Source organism: Lacerta agilis, chromosome 4 (assembly GCF_009819535.1).
Source record: "Lacerta agilis isolate rLacAgi1 chromosome 4, rLacAgi1.pri, whole genome shotgun sequence".
Taxonomy (NCBI): domain Eukaryota; kingdom Metazoa; phylum Chordata; class Lepidosauria; order Squamata; family Lacertidae; genus Lacerta; species Lacerta agilis.
This window is the reverse complement of record NC_046315.1, coordinates 55,313,596-55,336,835: the sequence shown is the minus strand read 5'-3', so window position 1 is coordinate 55,336,835 and position 23,240 is coordinate 55,313,596. Positions and strand designations below refer to the sequence as shown.

Here is a 23,240-nt window from a genome sequence, read left to right as displayed (position 1 = left end):
AATAAAGATACAAAAAATATCAATAACAGCAACAACCCCCCTAGCAAAAAAATCCCTAAACAATACCCCAACTCCAAAATGTCATAATTGTACTAATAATTGTGCTTTTTGCAGCTGTTTTATCTACTCATCCAGCATAAACACTTTTTTGAATAGCTGCATGTAGAAGTAATGACTAATTCATATAACATGGAAACAAATATATTAATTTTACAAAAAAAAAAAACCCACCAAAAAAAAACCCTTCTTCAAAAGCTGTTATATTTAGGTGGTGCACAATCTACTGATTTGGTAACAATATTTTTTTGTTATTTTTCTTTTGCTTTTCAGTGTGTTCTGAAGTGGCTTTGCATTAAGAACAAAAAGTAAACTCAATCTGTGTCAAGGCAGCAAGATTTTCTTAAAGCTATCGTGTTGTTAAACCGATTGTACTATAATTTGAAAGTGTTGGTTTGCAAAGTTCTCTTAAAGTTATTACACATGTTAAAAAGCACATTGCACAGGATGGGCTTAAGTCATAACAAAAGCCAAATATTTCAAAAAGATGTATGGATGCATGCTCAAAATCTGTATGACTTTTTCCAATATAAGAAATTCTCAGAAATATAAAACCTCAATATGTGCATGGTACTTTGCCATTTGATTTTCATTTCAATACAAAGACACAACAATCATGCACATTACTTTAAACATCCAAATTGAGTCCCTGGATATGATAAAGGTCCATCTGTGCTTACAAAACAGTGCCCAGTTGTAAAATATGTTTGTAGAAAATGGATCAAACCAGGCCATTAAAACATAATGCCAAACCATCAACTGGCGTTACGAAAACAAAATTTGGGATCGCACTTTAACTTTCAAGGAAAAAACAAACAAATCATCTGCTTCCAGGCTAGATGCAAAATAAGATAAAGGGCGGGGGGGGGGGAGCACAGTAACAGGAAGCTTCAGAGCAGAGTATAATTTTTGCGTATTTTCTGCCCAGATGAAGATGACTTGAAAGTGGAGTTTGAAGATCCTAGTTTAAACATTTTTACTGTTTCAGGCCAGTGTCCTGCAAAACACAGATTTGCAGGGAAATACCTTTAATTAAAAGACAAGGAGAAAGTGAAAAAAAAATGGAAGAAAATATTTGTTTGCGTTTCCACAGGGAGGTTTCATGTTACTTTGACAACGTTTCTGCACAGATCTGTAATTATTGCATGTATCAAGAAAAATGCAAACATATATGCATGTTTAAAAGGTAAAGGACCCCTGACAGTTAAGTCCAGTCGCAAACGACTCTGGGGTTGCGGCGCTCATCTCGCTTTACTGGCTGAGGGAGCCAACGTTTGTCCACAGACAGGTTTTCCAGGTCATGTGGCCAGCATGACTAAGCCGCTTCTGGCAAAATCAGAGCAGTGCACGGAAACGCCATTTACCTTCCCTCCGGAGCAGCACCTATTTATCTACTTGCACTTTGACTTGCTTTCAAACTGCTAGGTGGGCAGGAGTAGGGACCGAGCAATGGGAGCTTCACCACGTTGCGGGGATTCGAACTGCCAACCTTCTGATCAGCAAGCCCTAGGCTCTGTGCTTTAACCCACAGTGCCACCCACGTCCCTGTGTGCCTGTATACATGTTTAGTGACAATTAAATGTGTTTGGTGGGATTTATGCAAATGTGCATAGACTGCAGCCTTAAGGATTCAAATGACAGAAATTGTCATATAATGAAACAACAGGACTGGAAATCAGAAATAGAATATAGGAACAATAAAGTGGGTTTGTCATGTGCTTCAATTTTGCACTTGCCAGTGAGGCTTTTGTGTAAATTCCAACAAGAGCCTTAGGAACAGGGTGAGGTGCGCATCATCAGAACATGCCAGCAACCAGAGTCAGGTGCGTGGACCTAGGCTTGATACCTCACACAGCTTTTAAAAAAATGGATCTCAGGCAGCTGGAAAGCCCTCTGTCTGAATCTTTAGAGAGCAGCTTCTAATCAGAGTGGGAAACACTGATGAACTAGATGGTCCAAAAGTGTGACTCAGTGTAAGGCAGCTTCACACGTCTGAGGCAGTATACACACCATAGATTTAAAGCACATCGGCCCTCCCCATAGACTACAGTGGTACCTCGGGGTACAAACACCTTGGGTTACTGACTCCACTAACCCGGAACTAGTACCTCAGGTTAAGAACTTTACCTCAGGATGAGAACAGAAATTGCATGCCGGCGACACGGCAGCAGCAGGAGGCCCCATTAGCTAAAGATGTACTTCAGGTTAAGAACGGTTTCAGGTTAAGAATGGACCTCTGGAATGAATTAAGTTCGTAACCAGAGGTACCACTGTACTGGGAACTGTAGTTTATTAAATGTGCAGGGGATGGGGTGGGGTGAAAATGTGCTTTTAGTGTAGGGTGTGTATGCAGCCTGTGTGTATTCATTGCACCTATCATTTATAGCAATGAGACCGCCAAAACTCCACACAAGATGTCCATCCAAACAAAACATACAAATTCAGGTCAGAACAAGACTCCATAGGTGCTCCACAGGTACCACTGCTAAGGACCTTGTGTTAGTTAACCTGTTTGTGCTCTATGTAATAGAGAAAGCCAATATCCAACATCCTGGTAGATTTTCTCTCTCTATTATTGATGATAGGAACCTCACAGAAGATACCCTAAACTTACACTGCCTTTTGTCTTGGCATTCAGAGTCTTACCTAAATTCATCATAATCAATCGTGGTGGTGTGTTGAGGATCAGAAGCTGCAAAAATCTGCTTAATCTCTCTTGATCGAGGTTCTCCTATTGCCTTCAGTTTGTCCAAAATTACGCAGATATCGGAGACAGGAAACTGTAAAGAAAGGGTCCAGGTGAGAATAACGGAACATATATTTGATACATACAAAGTACTAATGCACAGCAGCTTGAAAACCACAGTAGCTAGTTATTCATATCCTTTATGACAAAGACTTGTTGCAGAATCTTACTTCAACACTGGAAATGGAACAACATTCATCATTTGGGGATCTTACACAACAAATCAGAACAAACGTTCAATAAATAGTTGTTGACATCTAATCTCCCTGCAAAGTTTGCTCAAGCACATCAGGATGGACGTTCAATAACAGGTTGTCTGGAAGCAACCCTAATGCAACTTTATTGAAACATGGCTATTTCATTAGAATATGTTACGTAGTGTCAGGAACCCCCCCCCAGGGCTGCTGGAGAAAGCGAAAGAGCATTATAATTACCGAGATCCTCCTAAATTATATTCCAGCGGGGAGAGTTCTCAAGGCGAAGATTCCTCCTCCTCCTCCTCCCCCCTGCATTCCTCAAGTGGTGAGACGCCAGCAGAAGCAGGAAGGAGGGGTAGAGGCGAGACGATGAAGCAGCCTTATGGCCGGGGGGAAGGCTGGGGGGAGGATCAGATTCCCACGCCCAGAAGCAGGGAAGGGAGGGGTCCACATCGGATCCCACGCTGGTTTTGCTGGGCAAGGAACAGGAAGTAGTTATTCCTGGGATCTGTCTAGTCAGGAATGGACGTGTTTCTTTTGCTCTCACTGTACATTTTTTGAGCACAATAAAGAACTTAGCTTAGAAGTTCCTGTGTCTTGGCTTCACTCATGAACAGCCACTGAACGTCGTTACAGCATCCCAGGAATCCCTGCTGGCTGTTTGTGAGAGGTTTTATTTTCTTTTCCCCTTTGCCTCTTATCTTTTGGCTGCTACCGGCAGACGATGAGCACGGACGAGCAGGGGATGGCAGAGGCGGCCCAGCAGATTGCAGCATTGCAGAAACGAGTGGGGGATTTGGAAGCCTATGCAGTGAAGGTTAACGCCCGACTGGAAGAGAGGGAGAACCAGCTGGCAGCGCTCCAGCAGAGGAATGGTGAGCTACAGACCCATGCCGATAGGCTCAGCGCGCGTCTGGAGGAACACAGGCAGCTGAGCCAGGGGGGGCAGAAGGCACCGGTTGGCCGTAAGTTGGGGGCGCTGGTGAGCAAGTTTGGTGGGGACCCCGGGAATTACTTGAATTTTAAGACTGAGATAAAGTATGCCCTGAAGCTGCAGGAGGCGGAGTTCACCAATGACGGGGAGAAAGTTGCATTTGTGATTTCTCACCTGGAGGCGGAGGCCAGGGCGTGGATCAGGCCTTTAATTGCATCAGAGGATGCTGCTCTGCAGGACCTTACACAGTTTTTTGATGCTATGGATGCGATGTTCACATCCTCGGTCGAGAAAGATGTGGCCAGGCAGGAGCTGCTAGCGCTCAAGCAGGGAGCCATGACCGTGAGAGCTTATTGGTCAAAATTCTCAATGCTCTGCCATACCTTGCATTGGGACTTATCATCCGAACAGAGCCAAGCCTTATTTGAAGCGGGGCTCAATGAGGAAGTGAAGGACGAGTTGGCACGTTGTCCTAAGCCGAAGGACATGAATGAACTGATGCGGAGCGCTCTCTCCGTGGGCGTGAGGCTGGAGGAGAGGGCGCGTTTGAAGGGATCGCACAGGGCGGAGCGTTTCTTAAGCAACCGTATTCCAGGCAGTTCCGGCCATGCGCCCAGAGTACAGCAGCCAGAGCCGATGGAGATTGGGGGGGCGCCTGTGAAGCCTTCCCAGGGGCCTGGAGCGGGGCGCAAGGCTGAAGGCAAGGCGCCTCGGACGGGTCTCAAATGCTATGTCTGCTCCCAAACGGGGCATTTTGCGAGATCATGCCCGCAGAGGAGGGGGTGGCAGGGCATGGCAGGAACCGTTCAGCCTGAGGGGGAGAAGGTGGAACCACAGGGAAACGAGGCAGCCTGGCTGGAGAAAGGAGGGGCCAGCAGCCAGGCGGAACGGAAGTGAAGGTGCCCCGGCCAGAAGCGCCCAAGCCCAGCATTGTGGTTAAGGTGACGCTAGAGCTTCCCAACGGTCACCCCGTGGAGGTGGAAGCCTTAATTGACTCAGGTGCCAGTGCAGATTTTTTCAGCAGAGACTTTGCCTTGGAGCATCAGTTGCATCTGCTTCCATTAGACTTTCCGTTGCAGGTGACGACCATCGATGGAAGGAAGTTGTTGGGAGGGGAAATTGCCCATCAAACCCCTCCAATGCGCATGAAAATAGGGAGGCATGAGGAAGTAATCGCTTTTAATGTCACCACCTTAGCAGGGCCGCCCATTGTACTGGGCATGAGCTGGCTCAACCAGCATGACCCGGTGGTGGCCTGGCACCAGAGGTCACTAACTTTCGGATCAGCACATTGCATGGGGCATTGTCTGGGTGGAAGGAGTGACTACAATGGCAAGGTGTTGGCAGCAGCGGTCCAGATGTGTGGGGGTGGAGTACTGCCTGAAATCTACGCAGAATTCGCGGAGGTGTTCAGTGAGAAGGAGGCCGATCGGCTACCACCCCACAGGCCCTACGACTGCCAGATCAACCTGGTGCCGGGAGCAAGGTTGCCCACGGGGAAGCTCTATGCCATGTCGGATCAGGAGATGGATGAGCTCAAGGAGTTCATTGACAAGAACCTGAGACGAGGGTTCATACGGGAGTCCCGGGCAGTAGGAGGAAGTCCTGTGTTCTTCGTGGACAAGAAAGACACCACCCATAAGAGACTGGTGGTGGATTATAGATTTTTGAATTCCTTGACGCAACCCCTCACATTCCCAATGCCCCGCATCGACGACTTGTTGACGAGAGTGCGCGAGGGCAAGATTTTCACTAAGTTGGACTTACGCGGAGCGTATAATCTGATACGAGTGCGAGAGGGGGACGAGTGGAAGACTACCATGTTTACCCCCCTGGGCAGCTATGAGTATTTAGTTATGCCCTTCGGTTTGCAAGCGGGAAGCCCCTGCTTCCAGGCCTTCATGCATCACGTGCTGGGTCCTCTCCTCTACAGGAACTGTGTTTGCTATTTGGACGACGTCCTGATCTACTCGAGGAACGAGGAGGAGCACGTGCGTCACGTCAGGGCGGTGTTGGAGAAGCTGCGGGAGCATAGGCTGTACGTCAAGCTCGAGAAATGCCAGTTTCACACCAGAGAAGTGGACTTCCTGGGTTATCGTTTAACCGACAAGGGGTTGGCCATGGACGGCGAGAAGGTGAAGGCGGTGCTGGAGTGGAAGAGCCCTAGGAACAAGAAGGATGTGCAGCGGTTCCTTGGGTTCAGCAATTTCTACCGCAAGTTCATTCCCAACTTTGCCAAGGTGGCGGGGCCCATAACGGACTGTTTGAGTGGCAAGAAGAAGTTCGTCTGGTCGGAGGCGGCCCAAAAGGCGTTTGAGCGTTTGAAGAGGGTGTTTGCGTCGGAGGAGCAGCTGGTGCACGTGAACACGCACGCTCCACTCAGGGTGGAGACAGATGCCTCTGACCGCGCAATTGGTGCCGTGCTTTTGCAGCAAGACAAGGCCGGTGATTGGAGACCGTGCGCTTTCTTCTCGAGAAAGTTGAACAAGTCTGAGCGCAATTACACAGTGTGGGACAAGGAGCTGCTTGCCATTTATGCGGCCTTCAAACAGTGGAGGCACTTTCTGGTAGGGGCCACGCACCAGATACAGGTCTGCACAGACCACAAGAACTTGGAGTACTGGCGCACGGCTAGGGTGCTCAACCAGCGGCAGATCAGATGGGCAGAGTTTTTTGCCGGTTTCCATTTTAAGATCCAGTACGTCCGGGGAGAGCAGAATGTCAGGGCGGATGCCCTGTCCAGGAAGCCCGAGTACTTGGCAGACGAAGGAGCCCCGGAACCGAGACATGTCTTCAGTCAGCAGCAGTGGGCCTGCGGGGGGACCTTGGACCTTAGGGGGGAAATTGCCAGATTGACCAAGGACGATGAGTTCGCCCGCAAGCAGCTGCAGGAGCTTAAGGAGGGCAGCCCAGAGGGAGACTTTGCTGAAGGGGAGGGGCTGCTTTTCCGCAAGGGGGCAGTGTACGTTCCAGATGGGGGGTTGCGGGCCAAGGTACTCAAGCAGCTGCACGACACCCCCACAGCAGGTCACTTTGGTCAGCGAAAGACGATGGACCTGGTAACCAGGGACTTTTGGTGGCCAGGGGTGAGGGAGGATGTAAAGGAGTATGTGCAGGGGTGTGAAATGTGTCAACGGGCCAAGGGGGAGAGAGTTGCACCAGCGGGGCTGTTGGAACCACTGCCCACGCCCAGGGGGCCTTGGGAGGTAGTTTCGGTGGATTTCATCACCGACTTGCCAAGGTCCCAGGGGCAGACGGCGGTGTTGGTAGTGGTGGACTTGTTCACCAAAATGTGTCACTTCATAGCTTGCCCGAGGGCAGTGTCAGCAGAAGAAACGGCCAAGCTGTTTCTCAAGCACGTGTTCCGACTGCACGGCCTGCCGTCGAGGATTGTTTCGGACCGTGGACGGCAATTCACCTCTAGGTTTTGGCGCAAGCTCATGGACTTGCTGCAGGTGGAGGTGGCTCTGTCCACGGCCAGGCATCCTCAGACCAATGGCCAGGCGGAGAGGGCCAATGGGGTGTTGCAGCAGTATCTGCGTTGTTACGTGAACCAGAGACAGAACGATTGGGTGGACAAGTTGCCACTAGCAGAGTTTGCGTACAACAACGCAGAGCATGTCACCACAGGGATGAGCCCTTTTATGGCCAACTACGGGCGGCATCCTCGAGCTTTTCCGGGCAGGGACGAGGAGGTCCTGGAGGTACCGGCGGCGCAGGAGCTGGCTGGGGAAATGGTGAGGGTGCATCAGCAGCTAGTTGAAACGCTGGAGAGGGCCAAGGAGACCTACAAGAGGGATGCGGATAGGCACAGGAGGGAAGGGGAAAGCATTCAGGTAGGAGACAAGGTGTGGCTCTCGTCACAGGGATTGCCCATCAGGAGGGGGTGTAAGAAGTTGGTGCACCGAAGGTTGGGGCCGTTTGAGGTAACCCAACAGGTTAATCCAGTCACCTTTCGCTTGAGGCTGCCGGAAAGTATGCGGATTCATCCCGTGTTTCATCGTGCCCTCTTGTCCAAGTATAGGGAAGGGAGCCGGTTTCATAGGGAGGCCAGGGAGGAGGTACCAACACCGGTGTTAGAAAAGGAGGATTCCTACAATGAGGTTACGGAGATCCTGGATTCCAGGTGGAGGGGAAGTGAACTGGAGTATCTGGTGGCATGGGAAGGGGAGCCAGAGTCCGAGAACACATGGGTACCAGCAGGCACCATCTCGGAGGAATATCTAGTGCATGAGTTCCATGCCTTGTTTCCACATAAGCCCAAGCCGGCGAGGGGCTCGTGGGAGGAGGTCTTTGCTCCCACGGATGACAGTGAGGAAGAGTTTTGGGGTTTCCGGTCTGGTGGGGAGCGGGACGACACAGAAAGGGAGTCAGAGTGGGAAGAGGAGGTCCCGGAGGGTAATGAGGTGGAGGTCGGGTTACCCATGGGTTTCCAAGACATCTTCGCCTCCACGGAAGACGAGGAGGAAGATTTTAGGGGTTTTCCGGTATCGCCCCTCAGGGGGGAGGGAGGCGAACTAACAGAGGGAAACGAGGGGGGAGTACAGCAGGTGAAGCCCAGAGCCTCGGGGGAGGAGGGGGGCTTTGAGGGGGGGGTGGATGTCAGGAACCCCCCCCCAGGGCTGCTGGAGAAAGCGAAAGAGCATTATAATTACCGAGATCCTCCTAAATTATATTCCAGCGGGGAGAGTTCTCAAGGCGAAGATTCCTCCTCCTCCTCCTCCCCCCTGCATTCCTCAAGTGGTGAGACGCCAGCAGAAGCAGGAAGGAGGGGTAGAGGCGAGACGATGAAGCAGCCTTATGGCCGGGGGGAAGGCTGGGGGGAGGATCAGATTCCCACGCCCAGAAGCAGGGAAGGGAGGGGTCCACATCGGATCCCACGCTGGTTTTGCTGGGCAAGGAACAGGAAGTAGTTATTCCTGGGATCTGTCTAGTCAGGAATGGACGTGTTTCTTTTGCTCTCACTGTACATTTTTTGAGCACAATAAAGAACTTAGCTTAGAAGTTCCTGTGTCTTGGCTTCACTCATGAACAGCCACTGAACGTCGTTACACGTAGTTACCCATAACATATGACTTTTTAAAAACAGTGCCCCTAGCGCTGTACTATCTTTTTCAGGATCCTAATTTTATCCCTATTTGGTTGTTCTTTCTCCCAAGGGCTCTTGCACAACTGCTTTGCGGAGAAGGAACCATAACAACTATCAGATGTTCTTATGGATTTTGTTTGGTTAGCTTTGACTCCTTTATCTTTTGCACGGGAAAATTAACTGGTACAGTACAGACTGTATCAGTAGTTCTCTTTTTTGCTTTTGCTGATTTATTCTTCCAGGAACAAAGGCGGGATTGGGACATTATGAAAGTCAATCTGCAAGCCTGAATCATCAGGCACAAAGTGCACTCCATGACATTTACCAAAGACATTATTTGGTATGTATCTCGCAGAGAACAGGTTGAGAACATGGGCCCGTTTTTCTCACCGGGTCGTTTTCAAATGAGACAACGGTGGCTCTGTGTTGATCTTGGGGGTGAATAAACAGTGGTTTTCAGAGCCACCATTATTGAAGCAAGATAATAAAACTCCATATGCTTTAAAGGCCAAATAAGGATTGGAAAGCACAGCTTGCCTCATTTGCATGTTTCTCCATGTAGTTGAAAGCATACTCATCAGCATCCACCAAAAGAAAGACGTGTCCATGGAAACACACTTTAGCTCCGACATACAGATCCTTTGCTGTGTAGTACTCAGACAGTTCAGCCTTGAATTGCTCTTGCCCAGGCTTCTTAACACGACCTCTTTCCAGGAATTTCCCACCAACTATCCCTGTAATGAGAGAACAATAAATAACAAGCTGTATATTTCAGAAAGAAACCAGAGAAACTGCACTCTCAAATTTCCTATCAGCCAACTGGCCATACCAGGGTACACACAATCATTATTTCTATCTTTAAATGCAGACTCCTTGATATGGCCATTTCAGTGTCTGACAAAGGAGTTCCTCATCCTTCCTCCCACCCACAACAACTAAGTGCATCCCTCATAAAGTCTCTCCTGTGGGTTGGGAGTTCACCTGAATGATGTGGGATGCGGTGCAGGAGCCTGTCGGGGTGGAAGATGAACGTGACCCACTGATTTCAATGGGTTGGATTCTATGTTATGTTAACTTAAGGAATTCCTGGAAGTATGGGAATGGGAAACTTTCCTTCCATCAATTTCCTTAAGTTATCTTATCATCCAAGCCTAGGGTGATTCCCATCAGTCTCCCACACACAGTCACACATTGTTCAGGAGTGTCTCCGGCCCTCAGGAGAGGTTTTTCAAGGGTGCTCCTGTGGCTGAAAGGAGATGGGAAACTTTCCATGCATAAACTTCCCTAAGTTAGTTTATCCTAGAATCCAAGTCATTTAAATCAATGGGAAAAGTTAGTTATCCCTGACCTTTGGGCCATGTAGGCTGGGCTGATGAAAGCTCAGAGTTGAACAACATGTGGAGGTACCACCTGGTCAACCCCAGATTTTACTAAGTACTTTTATATTCTGCCATTTTCCATTGTGGAATGGAAGTCTTTATGCTCTCAGGGAGTCCACTATCCAGGCACCGACCCACCAAAGACCCTCGTAGCTTCAACTATAAGTGGCTGCTGTAGCATTTGCCCTCAGATCATTCCCTTATACATATAATACTTTGGGCTGAACAAGCAGTACATTAACTCTGGTATGCCTGTGGTTCATTTCCTGCTTATATCTGCACTCCCAACCAAAAGCCCCAAAGCATGCATTAGGCATCATAAAATGTTTCATATGTATTATTTGGTGATATAAGTGTCGTAAAAAGGGATGGGCAATACAATGAAATGCCATTTACAGTCCAAATTGTAAGTAAATGCAGAACCTGTAATGCTTTATTCAACCTGAGTTTGGTTGAGAAATCTTCCTTTCACAATAAAACTGAAAGGTGAAAAATCCATTAAGGTAAAATTCAGGATCTGACTTAAGCCTGTAAAAGCATGAAAATTTAAGAGTCAAGAATAGAAGAAAGGTCACAACAGCTTCCTCCCATCTAGTTACTGATGCATATAAGGCTATCAGTTTGAGCAGACAGCTGCATTATCTAGTCAACAAAAGCTTTTATTGGTTCTGGGTTTTTTCACTTAAGAGACATTTACTTTCTAGCAACTATAACATAATTTTTGCAATGAAAAGATATGCGGAAAAATAAAACCAATTATTCAGAAGGTACTGACAAAGACAGCAAACTACTCTCTCTCTCTCTCTCTCTCTCTCTCTCTCTCTCTCTCTCTCTCTCTCCCCCTCCCTCTAGCAATGGCCATGCTGCCTGGGGCTGATAGGAGTTGGAGTCCAATGACAGCTGGAGGGGCACTGGCTCCCAATCCCCGGGCTATCTGATGGCAGTAAATGTCTCTGAACACCAACTGCTGGGAATCACAAGTTGGGGAGAGGAGTGTTGTGTTCAGGTCCCACTTTCAGGATTCCCAGAAGGATCTGGTCAGCCAAGCACAGAGGAGTCTAAAAATAAACCAGAAGCCACCTCACACTTCCCTTAGGATTGCCATTTTCATTGCCAATGGAGCCTTCACCCTAGACTTCAGACACCAGCAAACTACCCCACCTATTGTCAAGTCTCCCAACCCACTGACAATACCCCCCCCCCCATCTCGAAAGATATGTACAACTGCCTCTGAGGCAACAGGGGCCACAAAATGCACCAGATAATTATCACAAACACTGGGAGAGAAAAGGGTATAATCCCCTTCCATCACCCCTGCCCCACCCACCAACAATGAACCATCATCCAAATCCAACAGACTCTACCACCTGCGATCCATTTAGGCCTGGGAATTGCAGTTGCATTGCGTAATCTCCTTAAAAGCTAAACTGCATTAAATTCTCAGACCACCAATACATTACTGAAGCACCAGGAAAGTGCAACTAAATTTGCTTCCCCCCCCCCATACAGCATACTGCATATTAAATGCCTATACAAAATCAAGTACTCTTTTGCTACCATGGAAAATGGTGGATTTCAGTTTAGACATCTCTATCCAGTTATGCAGTTTATGGCCAGAGACAACAAGAGCTTTTATTGGTGATTAACACCTGAATCAGAACAAACGGGGGGGGGGGGTGCTGCTGAACAAATTGGAGGAGGAGGGGCTACCACAATTACATACCACCCAAATACTAACTAGCCAGAGAACATGCAGCCTCTGAGGTTGTGATTTTACACAGCCTTGTATTTAAGGATCTGCATGGTAGCCATAGGATATCTCCCTATCATAGGCACTCTCTGAACTGTAGTTCATGAAAAACAACACAGAGGCTGGTGCTTCTGGGAGCAAGACGATTTTACTTAATGGCTCTAAAAATGAAGCCTTTTCCAGGCATTTGAGCAAAGGGTATTTCAGGTGTTTTTCCCCCCACAAACAAAAGCATGGGAAGTAAAGGCACCTTTACACTATCAATGGCACAGCCCCACAGCACCTTGGGAAATGCAAGCCTGGACACTGGGGCAACTCTCTGCAGGGGACACCACAGAAACAAAGTCCAATCCTGGAAGATGAACAGGGTCTTTCTCACCAAGTTATTTCTCGCATTTATTTCCACCCAATTGACGGATGTTGTGATCCTTTAAAATAAATAAATAACTAAGGCCCTTCTCCCCTTTTACTAGAATTACCTAGAACTGAATCTGCCCCTCTCACCTGTATTTCGCTGGGGAGGCTCAAACACTTGAATGGTGTCATCACTCAGGTAATAAGAAACAATGAACTTCCGGTCTTTGTCAATGGGATCAGTAGTAATAAATTGTGCAAGAAATCGCAGTATATTACTTTCGAGGCCTTTCCTGTATTAGCAGAAGAGGTACAAATTCAAGATTTGTCTCCTTTTCCTTTACATGGAGAAGTCCTGCCATTTGTTTAGTAAAATGAATAAAAGGTTAACAGTCTTCGGTGAACTTTTACATCAGTTTTGCCACTGATTGTCATTACCCATGCCCAGGTTTTGCCTTTAATGAGTTTGTTTTTGTGTTTCCAAACACATTTTTGGGTGGGGCGGAATAACCAACCTAAGCTTAAGCAGTAGCAAAATATCAGAAGCTGTTTACATTCCAGAAACTGTTTACTCTGTGAGGTATCTGATTAAAAAAGCAGCATACAATTTTACAAACTAAAGCAATAAATTGTAAATGGCACTCTAATAACAATGTACTCTATACCACACCAGAAAGGAAACACCAGAAAGGAGTTACTTGGCAGGACACTATCCCCCCCCCTCCTCTTCCACTCAGGTGAGCAACCAACAAAGGAGACCATACAGTTGAATGGGATCAGATCAGGCCACAACTTTATTGCTTACAGATGAAGTGCTTTGGCATAGGCATTGGGTAAGCATTTATTTCTGGGCTGCCTACCGGAAATGACATCAGGGTCAACCCAGCAGCAGGGATTCCTATGACTTACATCAAATAGGGGGGTCCCTGCCCCTAAGAGTGCTGAGGCCCAAGCCCCCAGTCTGGGCAAATGGTCAGAAGCAACTCCATCACGGATCCCTTTAACAGGATACCCTATTTCTGGAGGGGAAGGCAAGGGTACAACCCCACCTCCATCCAAGGCTGAAAATCTTACGCTGAGCTTGAGCCAACAAAGCCTGGCAATTGTCATCCCACAAAGAAGAGCTGGGCATCAGGGGGCTGGTGTGAGCTATTTTAAATCCCACGGGAGTAGGCCTGAGAGAAGCCTGATTGAGCCCGAGAGCCTGCCCTCCCGAGAGCCCAGCCCTCTGCACCATTGACCAATTTGGCAGGCTGATGCAGAGCAGGATTTCAAGCCGGCAGTGGGAGCTGAATCTCATGCTCCGGCAGGGGTCAGACCCCAACACCCAGCCCTGCATCGTCAGCAGGAGGGGAGGCACTGGCCGTCCCACAAAGCTGTCGAACCACCAAAAAGGGGGTAAGCGGACATGTCTGGGCTCTCTCTCCATCATTCTGCTAACAAAAACTCCCAAGCAAACCATAGTAACACAGAAGCACTGACTCCAAAAAAAAAGGTTTAACAAAACCCAGAATCCCTTACAAAACTGATAAAGCATCACTAGGCAGCACAGCAAGTGATTAGACAGTGGAAACAGGAAAAGTAAATGGGAAAACAAAGGAAGGAGAGGAGAGCATCCCTCCCCCCCATTACATACTGGACACTAGTGTGTCACTATTGTGGTTCTTGTTATCTCTTTTAGAGCTAAGCCTTTGAGATTAATGAAAACAGGCATGTATGGTAGGAACTCAGACTCTAAATTCTGAAAATCTATTATCTGCTTGACTCATAAGAATTATGAATATTACAAAGCCCATTTGTAAAATCGGTTGACATAAAATGTTTAATGGTAATTTCCCTCCCCCTCTCACTTTCCATTTCAGGAATCGGGGGGAGGGGTAGGTTCCAAATATTGCTTTTGATCAGATACCTGTCCTTTTCCATGAATTTCTTGAAGTCTTTTTGGGGTGGTTTGGGAAGCAAGCCCGAGCAGGAGCAAAGGGAGTCCTCTTCAGAGCCAAATCCATGATACGGTGGAAACTTTCTTTCTACTTTCGGAGGAGGTGGCGCCTTGTACGGAATTGGAGTAAAGTCCTCTGTAACACAAAATTGGCAACTGACAATTTACTGTTCGGTTCCTGAATATGTTAAGAATGGCTCTGCATTTCAAGATATGAGGTCTCAATCTAAGGAAACAAAATTGTTCTCCCCTTTTGCCAGATATATTACTGAAGAATAACGTGTGCATTTTAGAAAAGCAAATGTTTCCCCTAAACAGGAAAGCCCAATTTTGAAAATATTTTTCATGTTGTTTCCTCTGGGAGCGTACTGTGATTGATATTTTTCTCTGCTTTCTGTCAACTTCTCTCTATGGATGGGAAAAACCGAAATGTTTCCGTGAGCCTTGGGAGACTGCCAACAAACAAAAGTCCTTCTTATCTTTGCAATGGGCTCAGCCTTTTCAAACCTGTCTTTTCCACTCTGTGTTCTTTTCTTAAATTCTGCCTTAATCCCCGTGAATTGATTTGCACTCATCTCATAAACATAATTTACTCATCGGCAGCATTACCATAGTCAACAATGTGTAACTTGCATGGGAGCACCCAACCTTTTACATAGTGACAGCCGGGTTAAATAAAACTATTTGGGGGTTAAGCCAATTCATTTCCATTGCGTTCACTTGGCTTATATCAGTACATTTTTGCTGTTTAAAAATAATAATCATGCACAGACATCCACACATGGTGGCTGGGGGGGGGGGGAACAGATCTGAGAAGGATGCGTGTGCAGAATTAGAAAGCAATGGTGGGCATGTGTCCTTTGAGAAGAAAGAAATGTAGCATTTTCCAATGTATGGGTAGCCTGGTGCATCTGGGTTTCAGGGCTTGCATAACAAATGAGACTCTGATTACAATCTCTCTTGCATACCAACAGTGCCATCTAGTGCAACACTAGCGGATGCACTAAAGAGAACTTGCAGGTTGAAATGGCGTTCCAAAGGAGGCCAAAAAACCAGATGGGCAGGGAAACAGCTTACTTTCCTCCTACCAGGCAGTTCACAGACTACACTGGCTTCAGTCTGAGATCAACAGGAATATATTGTTCAATGGGACCTGAATAAGAGAAGCTGCTTTCCTCCCCCAGGAACGTTTCTGCCACTTTGCTTGCTTGGGAGGAGGTGGATAGTGACAAAAGCCTTCCCGAAAAGCAGCCGCAGATAGCCATCTGCTGAAGGATGCCAGATAGAAACACTGAGGCAATGTTAGAGACAAGGGGGTATAAACCCCAGCAAAAGTTAACAACCTTTTAGTACCACCTATCTGAATTATTTAGGGTGATGCTTAAATCTCCAACTGCACTCAATGATAATTAAAGGGGTTGAACTTTAACTGGATGAATCTGCTATTTTCATTTCTCAGTGTTACGTGCAGTTTGCCCACACTTCCATATCAGTTTATGCTTCTTCATTTTTATTAAAGTGCTCCCCAAACTTCATATGCATTTTAGTGCACATTTCTCCTAATACAGAGATGCAGAGAATCATGCATGGTGGGGTTACAGAGACAGATTTTCTTCCTCACTCGTAATATTAGAACTCGTGGACAGTGAAACTTAGTGTTGGAAGATTCAGAGCAGACATCCGGAGATACTTATTTACACTTGTTGGCATCCACATGTCTCAAAAGATAATGCAGTGCACCTCCAGGGGCGTATCACAGCACCCACTGCGGTTGCAGAGACCAGTAAATCGTAACTGCTGCCTCCCACATTGTTTTTGCTGTGTTGGCAGCACTGAAGTTATCTCTCTGGGGCGCAAGCCTGGGCAGTATGTATGGAGGTCCTGGGCTGCCCAGACGACAAGACCTCCCTCTTGGCCTCACTGATGTGGTCCAGTATGCCATCTACTTCCTTGCCTAAGTAATCAATGTTGAAACTTATGTCAATCTAATCCTGAAATAATTGCTGGGTTTACTCGTATAAATAATTTACCACACATAGATAGGAGCAATCTAGGTAAAAGTAATTTATACTGCATAAGATTTCAGTATATTTACTTGGAAGTAAGTTCAATTGATTTCAATGAAACTTACATTCAAGGAATTATGTTTAGAACTGTAGTTCCAATCAGTAATTTATTCAGAAACTGATTAGGGGTGAAGTCAACAGAGAAGTAAGTATTTTATTACTCAAACTGTAAAGTTATCCTGACATTTTCTAAAGTAATGAAAATATAACAGCAAATGACAACAGAAATGCCAGTAGATTTAGCGCAATCTGTGATAATTAGGATTTCACAATGGTACAATCAACTTGTTATTTTCTCTAAGCAGTGATGTTTTTAAAAGAATGTGACAGAGAACAGCTTTAAAAAGATTATTTAATATATATCTCTGTGCTGAACACATCTGTCGTCTTTTGGTGAGTGGAGAAATTTTCGTTTTTGAACTCAAGTAATTTCTTGCCAGAGAGATAATGCATGGCATTTTGCCAAAAAAACAAAGCAACACTTCCAATATATCCATCACATGCAAATATATAAACACTGGCTTTAAAAGATTACTCCAATTTATAGTGCATTAAAAATAGAGTTGTTGGGAAATTATGCCTCGAGGGGAATCCTCGCAGCCCCAGATTTTGTGGGGAAATGTAATAACATCTGCCTAGAGTTCAGTTGTGTTCCAGAGGTTTCCCCTGTCACCTGGAATTCACGAGAAGCCTCTAATCATGAGGGTGCATAGGAAGCTGCCTTACGCTATTTGTAATCTAGCCCAGTATTGTCTTCTTTGACTGGCAGAGGACTTTCACATCGCCTTCTAACTGACCTTTTAACTAAAGATGACAGAGGTTAAACCTGGAACCTTCTGCATGCAAACCAGGTGCTCTACAACTGAGCTATGGCCCCTTCCCATAGCCCCATGGTGGGCTGATAATGTAATCAGCTATTTACATAATATATTTTGTACCCTGACATAATCTGTCCAGAGGTGAGCACAGTGCAGATTCTGCTCTTCCTCCTGTCCCCAATGAGTTATTTATTTCTTGTTGCGTATATTTGTGATCCACCCTTCTCCAAATGGTCCCCCAGGGCAGGAACGTACACATAGAATTAAAACTAAGTTTTATGTTGTTTCAAAGCTATCGATCGGGGCAGGCCCTATGTGTTTGGTGTGGCTGACAGCAAGTGTGAAGGGTACAGATTGTCCCGCCTGCGCATAAGAACTGCTGTCTGCCCACAAAAGGCTTCATTCAGAACAGAAGTCATAAATACGTAAGCTTGCTCAGATCAGTCACAAATGGCTGGCGTAAAGAGATGGTTGAGAGTAGCAATCAGGTTAGAGAATTGCCAAGGGGGTGGCAAATGAAAAAGAGGTCATATATGCACAACTGATCCACACAGCAAGAAACTCTGGCTGGTGCTTGTGAGACCAAGAAAGTCCATCTTTCAAGCTCTCTTCTTTCCGCCTGTTACTCTGCTCACGCAAACAGAGCCCTCATGTGAGCCATTAAAAACTTGGTCACCACAGGAAATAATGTATGAGGTGGCTATGATCCCTGAAACACACAGTCAGTTCAACATAATTAATATTTTCTCCCCAGCATATTTTAAAACACTTTGTTGGTCCGATTTCTCTCTGTGTATGTTATTAGACAATACAAGGACCTGGTCTAGATTCCAATGAAAGAAATGTAATACCACTGAGTGGAATTCAACTAAGTTTTACACAAAGTAGACCTGCTGAAATTAATGGACATGACCAAGTTAGGTCCATTCATTTCCATATGTCTACTCTGAGTAAAATGTTGTTGAATACCACCCCCTGCTTTTAATGGTCCTGGATAGCATCCTTCTGCTCTAATCTAACCGTTGGTATCATCAGTGGTAAGACTAGTAAGGCCTTCTCCATCCATTTAAATGCTGGGCCCATACCTGCATTGTACAAGTGGAGCTGTTTCATTTGCTGAAGCGACTAAGGCAGCCAAAACTGCAGGAATTCCATTATTCCTTCACAGGGCATAATCTACATTTTTGTTTCTTACTAAATATATTGTTTACATAGATTTCAAACCTAAACCTGTCCTAGGAATACAAAACACTCAAAAATATTTTTACCAAATAAAAGGGGGGGGGGGGAGAGAGACACACACCGGCAAAAAAAAAAGCCACTCCATGTAAATCCACAGTTCAAAATTAGTACATAAAAAGTATCAGTACTGTTACTTACTGACTCCATACTTTGTCCTATAATATTCTTTGGTGAATTCATCACAATCACAGAGAACTATCTTTCTTCCCCAAACATTGATTACTGACCCTATGCTCAGGTCAGAGTCTTTATAAAATTCCTGGTGCACTGCTCCTGTCTAGCAATGGGAAGGAAAAATACAAAAGTCTATATGAATCTCACATTGAAATGAAAGCTTTTTTTGGAAGTGGAAACTTGGCATAACATAAAAGAGTTGAGTGTAACAAAATGTTTTATTTCACCACCACCACCACCACCTTCATTCCAACAAATGCTATAATACAGAAACAGAAACATTGGATTTTGTGGTGTGCTTTTTTTTTAAAGGAATATTGCTTGCTTCACATAGCACATACGTGGAGATCAGAAACAAATGAAGTTGCATTCTGTAAAGTATAATTACAGAAACTAGCTTACCTTACGATTGTCCAGAATATAACGGCCTTTATTTCCTACTAATCCTCCAAACACATTCAGGACTGTCCGATCTGTGATTGTACCAGGCTGGTACAGTCCAATTGGACCATACTGGGGGGCGGGGGAGGGGAGAGGAATAGGCTGTTAATATCTGTAACTATCACGGCAACATAAGAGAATGTCCTGCATTATCTGGTACCTGACGTTCTACAAAATACGAGGAGGCCACCTAATGCCAGGTCAAGCTACCTGTCCACCTGGCACAGCATTGCCTACTCAAGCAGAGGTCTTTTGCATCACCTGCCACTGATACTTTCAGCTGGAGATACAAGAAAGTGATCTTGAAACCTTCTGTCTGCAACGCATATACCACTAAGCTACGATCTGCACTCTTATTCCATATCACTATTATCTTATTTTCCCCCCTTATATTTCTATATATTATATTTTATATATTTATATTATACATTTCTATATTTTCTTATATTTATATTATCATTTATTTTCTTACATTTCTGCTCTCTCTTACAACCTAAGAAGGCATAATGTGGTTTCTCCTTCTAAACCACTGAGCCTCTTGGGCTTGCCAATCAGAAGGTTGGCAGTTCAAATCCCCGCAACGGGGTGAGCTCCCGTTGCTTTGTCCCAGCTCCTGGCAACCTAGCAGTTCAAAAACATGCCAGTACAAGTAGATAAATAGGTAACACTGCAGTGGGAAGGTAAATGGTGTTTCCGTGCGCTCTGGTTTCCGTCACAGTGTTCCGTTGCGCCAGATGCGGTTTAGTCATGCTGGCCACATGACCCAGAAAGCTGTCTGCGGACAAACGCCAGCTCCCTTGGCCTGAAAAGCGAGATGAGCGCTGCAACCCCATAGTCCAGGGGTCCTTTACCTTTACCTTACCCATCCAGGTACTGAATAGAGCTAAACCTGCTTAAAATAAGCAAGGTGGGAGCATGAAGTCCCTTCAGACCACGCCCTGGTCATGCTGAATATACCTGTAATTATATACTTGAGCTTCTGAATCCACTATGGTGTTACCAGTGACATCAGAGGCCAAGCATGATAAAGGAAGAGATGGGTGAGATCTGCGGCTGTTGCTATGCAGGCAACAGAACTAACAGATCATAAAGGATATTTCTGAATTATGAATTAAGCCACTAAGAGTTTTGCACAAAGCCAAAATTCAGTGTCACCGTAGAGGCTCCTCCTGCAGTGCCCCCAGGGCTCTGCACCCAGTGCAACCAAACCAGTCTCACTCCCCTAAGTCCACCTCTGGGAACAGATTAGAAACTACCTTAAAAAGGTAAAGGTAAAGGACCCCTGACAGTTAAGTCCAGTCATGAACGACTCTGGGGTTGCAGCGCTCATCTAGCTTTACAGGCCGAGGGAGCTGACGTTTGTCCACAGACACTTTTTCCGGGTCATGTGGCCACCATGTCTAAGCTACTTCTGGTGAACCAGAGCAGTGCATGGAAATGCCGTTTACCTTCCCGGCGGATTGGTACCTATTTATCTACTTGCACTTTGACGTGCTTTCGAACTGCTAGGTTGGCAGGAGCAGGGATCGAGCAACGGGAGCTCACCCCGTCGTGGGGATTCGAACCGCCAACCTTCCGATCGGCAAGCCCGAGGCTCAGTGGTTTAGACCACAGTGCGACCCGTGTCCCTAGAAACTACCTTATACTGAGTCAAATCATTGGTCCATCCACCTCAGTACTATAAACAGTGACTAGCAGTTGCTCTCCAGGATTTCAGACAAGGGTCCCTACCAGGCCTACTCAGAGATGCTGGCGATTGAACCTAGGACTTTCTGCATGTAAAGTAGATGCTCTACCACTGAGCTATGGCCCTTCCTAAAGTAGAACTTTCCAATGTGGGGGGAAACTCTTAGCCTCCCTGAAAAAGTGGTCTTGACTTTTACTCAGGGCAGCTGATTAGTCACTATGGATAGCAGGGTGCTGGACTCAATGGACCTTTGGTCTAATTCAGCACCGCTCTTCTCATGTTCTTCTCCCATGGAAATGAAAAGAACATGGACCACAGGTGGGTAGTTGGCATCTAATACACCCCAGTCATCTTAGGAAATAAAAGAATACTGACTACCACCCATAGTTTTCATATATACATAATTTACCTTGGGTAGCTTCTTCCTATTGAGGAATAAAGGCACGGCATCCCGACCTGAATTCAGTGGTATCACTTCTTTTATTTCAATGGTGTCATCGGCCAAAAAATAATGTAGCACCACTTCTCGGACATCCCCAAACATGCTTTCAGTGTCATCCCAAACGCCATAAAAACGTAAAACGTGTCCGTCATGCTCCAGAAATTGTTGAAGTGTATCAAAGCGCTCATATGGACGTAAAGGTTTCATACTATCTATCAACTGCAGGTCAGGAGAGAAGAGGCGAAGGCTTTTCTTATGTACAGAAACATCTAGTTTTCATGATAAGCATTATTTCTAAACATTTCAGCAGCTTTTTAAAATGTATTCCTTACAGGAGCCACAGGGCTTAGAGCCAGGAACACCCACTCTCTTGTTGCCCCTTGTGATGAGTGTGAGGGATCCTATTCCCTCCCCTTTCGATACTTCCCCAACAGTTACTCTCCCTAGGTTTCACTGACAACTAGGATGAATCCTTCAGTGTTCATATGGGAGTTGTCTCTGGGGTACCTCAGGGCTCTACGGTTGAAAACCCTTTTGCCACCTATGGGATCTCCCTACCAGGGTTCCCAACTACTGCAGTTTGCCTTTCCTTTAGGCAAATAAGTGGCACACTGGGCTTCACTGTCCAGCCCTCTGTATGACAGGAGAATAAGCAAACAGTTTCCTCTTCTCTCAGGAAAGCTTTGTTCTCTCCTCTTAGTCACACCTCTTAAGGTACTGATACACTGCCACAGTCAGCGAACGTTTAAGCACATTTAACTTTATTAGGTAACTTGAAAACATGGATGTCTCGGGTTATTACTGGTAAAAATCTTCTTCTCATGTAATTCAGCTTAGCTATAATATTTCCTGCATCCCTTTAGCAATGGTAATGACCTTTCCTCCCATTCCCCAAAGCCTAACCTTGCAGTTTCTCTTTCTAATCCTCCACCCCCAACTGCCAAACCCCCAACTGCCTTTCAAGGTTGTTCCCCCTCCTTTTAGAATGCCAACTAGCTCCGCCTCCCAGGGAACACCTACATAACATGGGAGTCATAGGTTAACCCATGATGAACCAGGCATTATTCCGCCACAACGAGTCATTCAGGATTTTCACAATGCTGAGGTATATGTCAATTGGGTTAGAGCAGGTGGAATATATGCTCAATGTAAACAAGCATCTGAATAGCACTTTCACCATTAAAACAGTTTCCGTAAAGTGAGGTGCTTGAAATCCACTTTTAACACCAACTTATAAAACTGAAAACCCTCAGTAAATAGCAATACATCTATGACTACCTTACCATCAGGAGACATTTTATTTTTATCTATGTAATTACCTGTGGAAGGGGTAAAAGGTATGGCTTTTTTTCTTCCTGAAGTTTGTCCTCCCCATATAAAACAATACTAAACAATAAACTAAACTGTGCAGTCCTTATTAATCAACTGGGGGCTGTTTCAGTTCTCAAAGGGGACCTGTTAGTATTCTTTAACATTATTAACTTAACTTGTTAGATCAGGGAGGGCATGAAATGGAGATGGCAGAGATAAGGACAAAGGAGAGTCAGGAGTGGTGGGCGGAGGGGCTGGGAAAGAAAATATGTGAAGAAAAAATTGTTCATGTCCAGAGCTGGAACATCCTAGTGTTGAGACGAAACAGCCTATAAGAAGTCCTTGTGGTGCCCTCCAGAAGTTGTGGGCTACAGCTCCCATCAGCCTCAGCCAGCATGGTCAACACCAGGGATGAGAGTTGTAATCCAAAACACCTTAAGGTTACCACATTGCCTACCTCTGCCCTAGGCACTGTACGAGTAGCATCAGAATAAGCTTGTATACTTTCAGAAGGCTGAACTTTTACCTTCAAATTACAATGAAATAAACCTGGGTGAATTGGGGGCAGAGGAAAGGAAGAATAAAGGAAGCACAAAGCAAAGAGAACTACCTCC

General features: G+C 45.8%; 1 protein-coding gene across 1 annotated transcript in view; it reads right to left on the bottom strand.

Annotated features, from left to right (window-relative positions):
* The window catches only part of EFHC2 (EF-hand domain containing 2), a 64,570-nt gene that overhangs the window by 9,748 nt on the left and 31,582 nt on the right, over positions 1-23,240 (bottom strand). The window contains exons 5-11 of the mRNA XM_033147129.1: positions 21,283-21,534; positions 19,148-19,258; positions 18,710-18,848; positions 14,416-14,581; positions 12,657-12,799; positions 9,561-9,757; positions 2,704-2,837 (exon numbers count right to left, since the gene is read on the bottom strand). Coding sequence (XP_033003020.1) covers positions 2,704-2,837; positions 9,561-9,757; positions 12,657-12,799; positions 14,416-14,581; positions 18,710-18,848; positions 19,148-19,258; positions 21,283-21,534 — 1,142 coding nt within the window. The remainder of the gene's footprint in view (positions 1-2,703; positions 2,838-9,560; positions 9,758-12,656; positions 12,800-14,415; positions 14,582-18,709; positions 18,849-19,147; positions 19,259-21,282; positions 21,535-23,240) is intronic.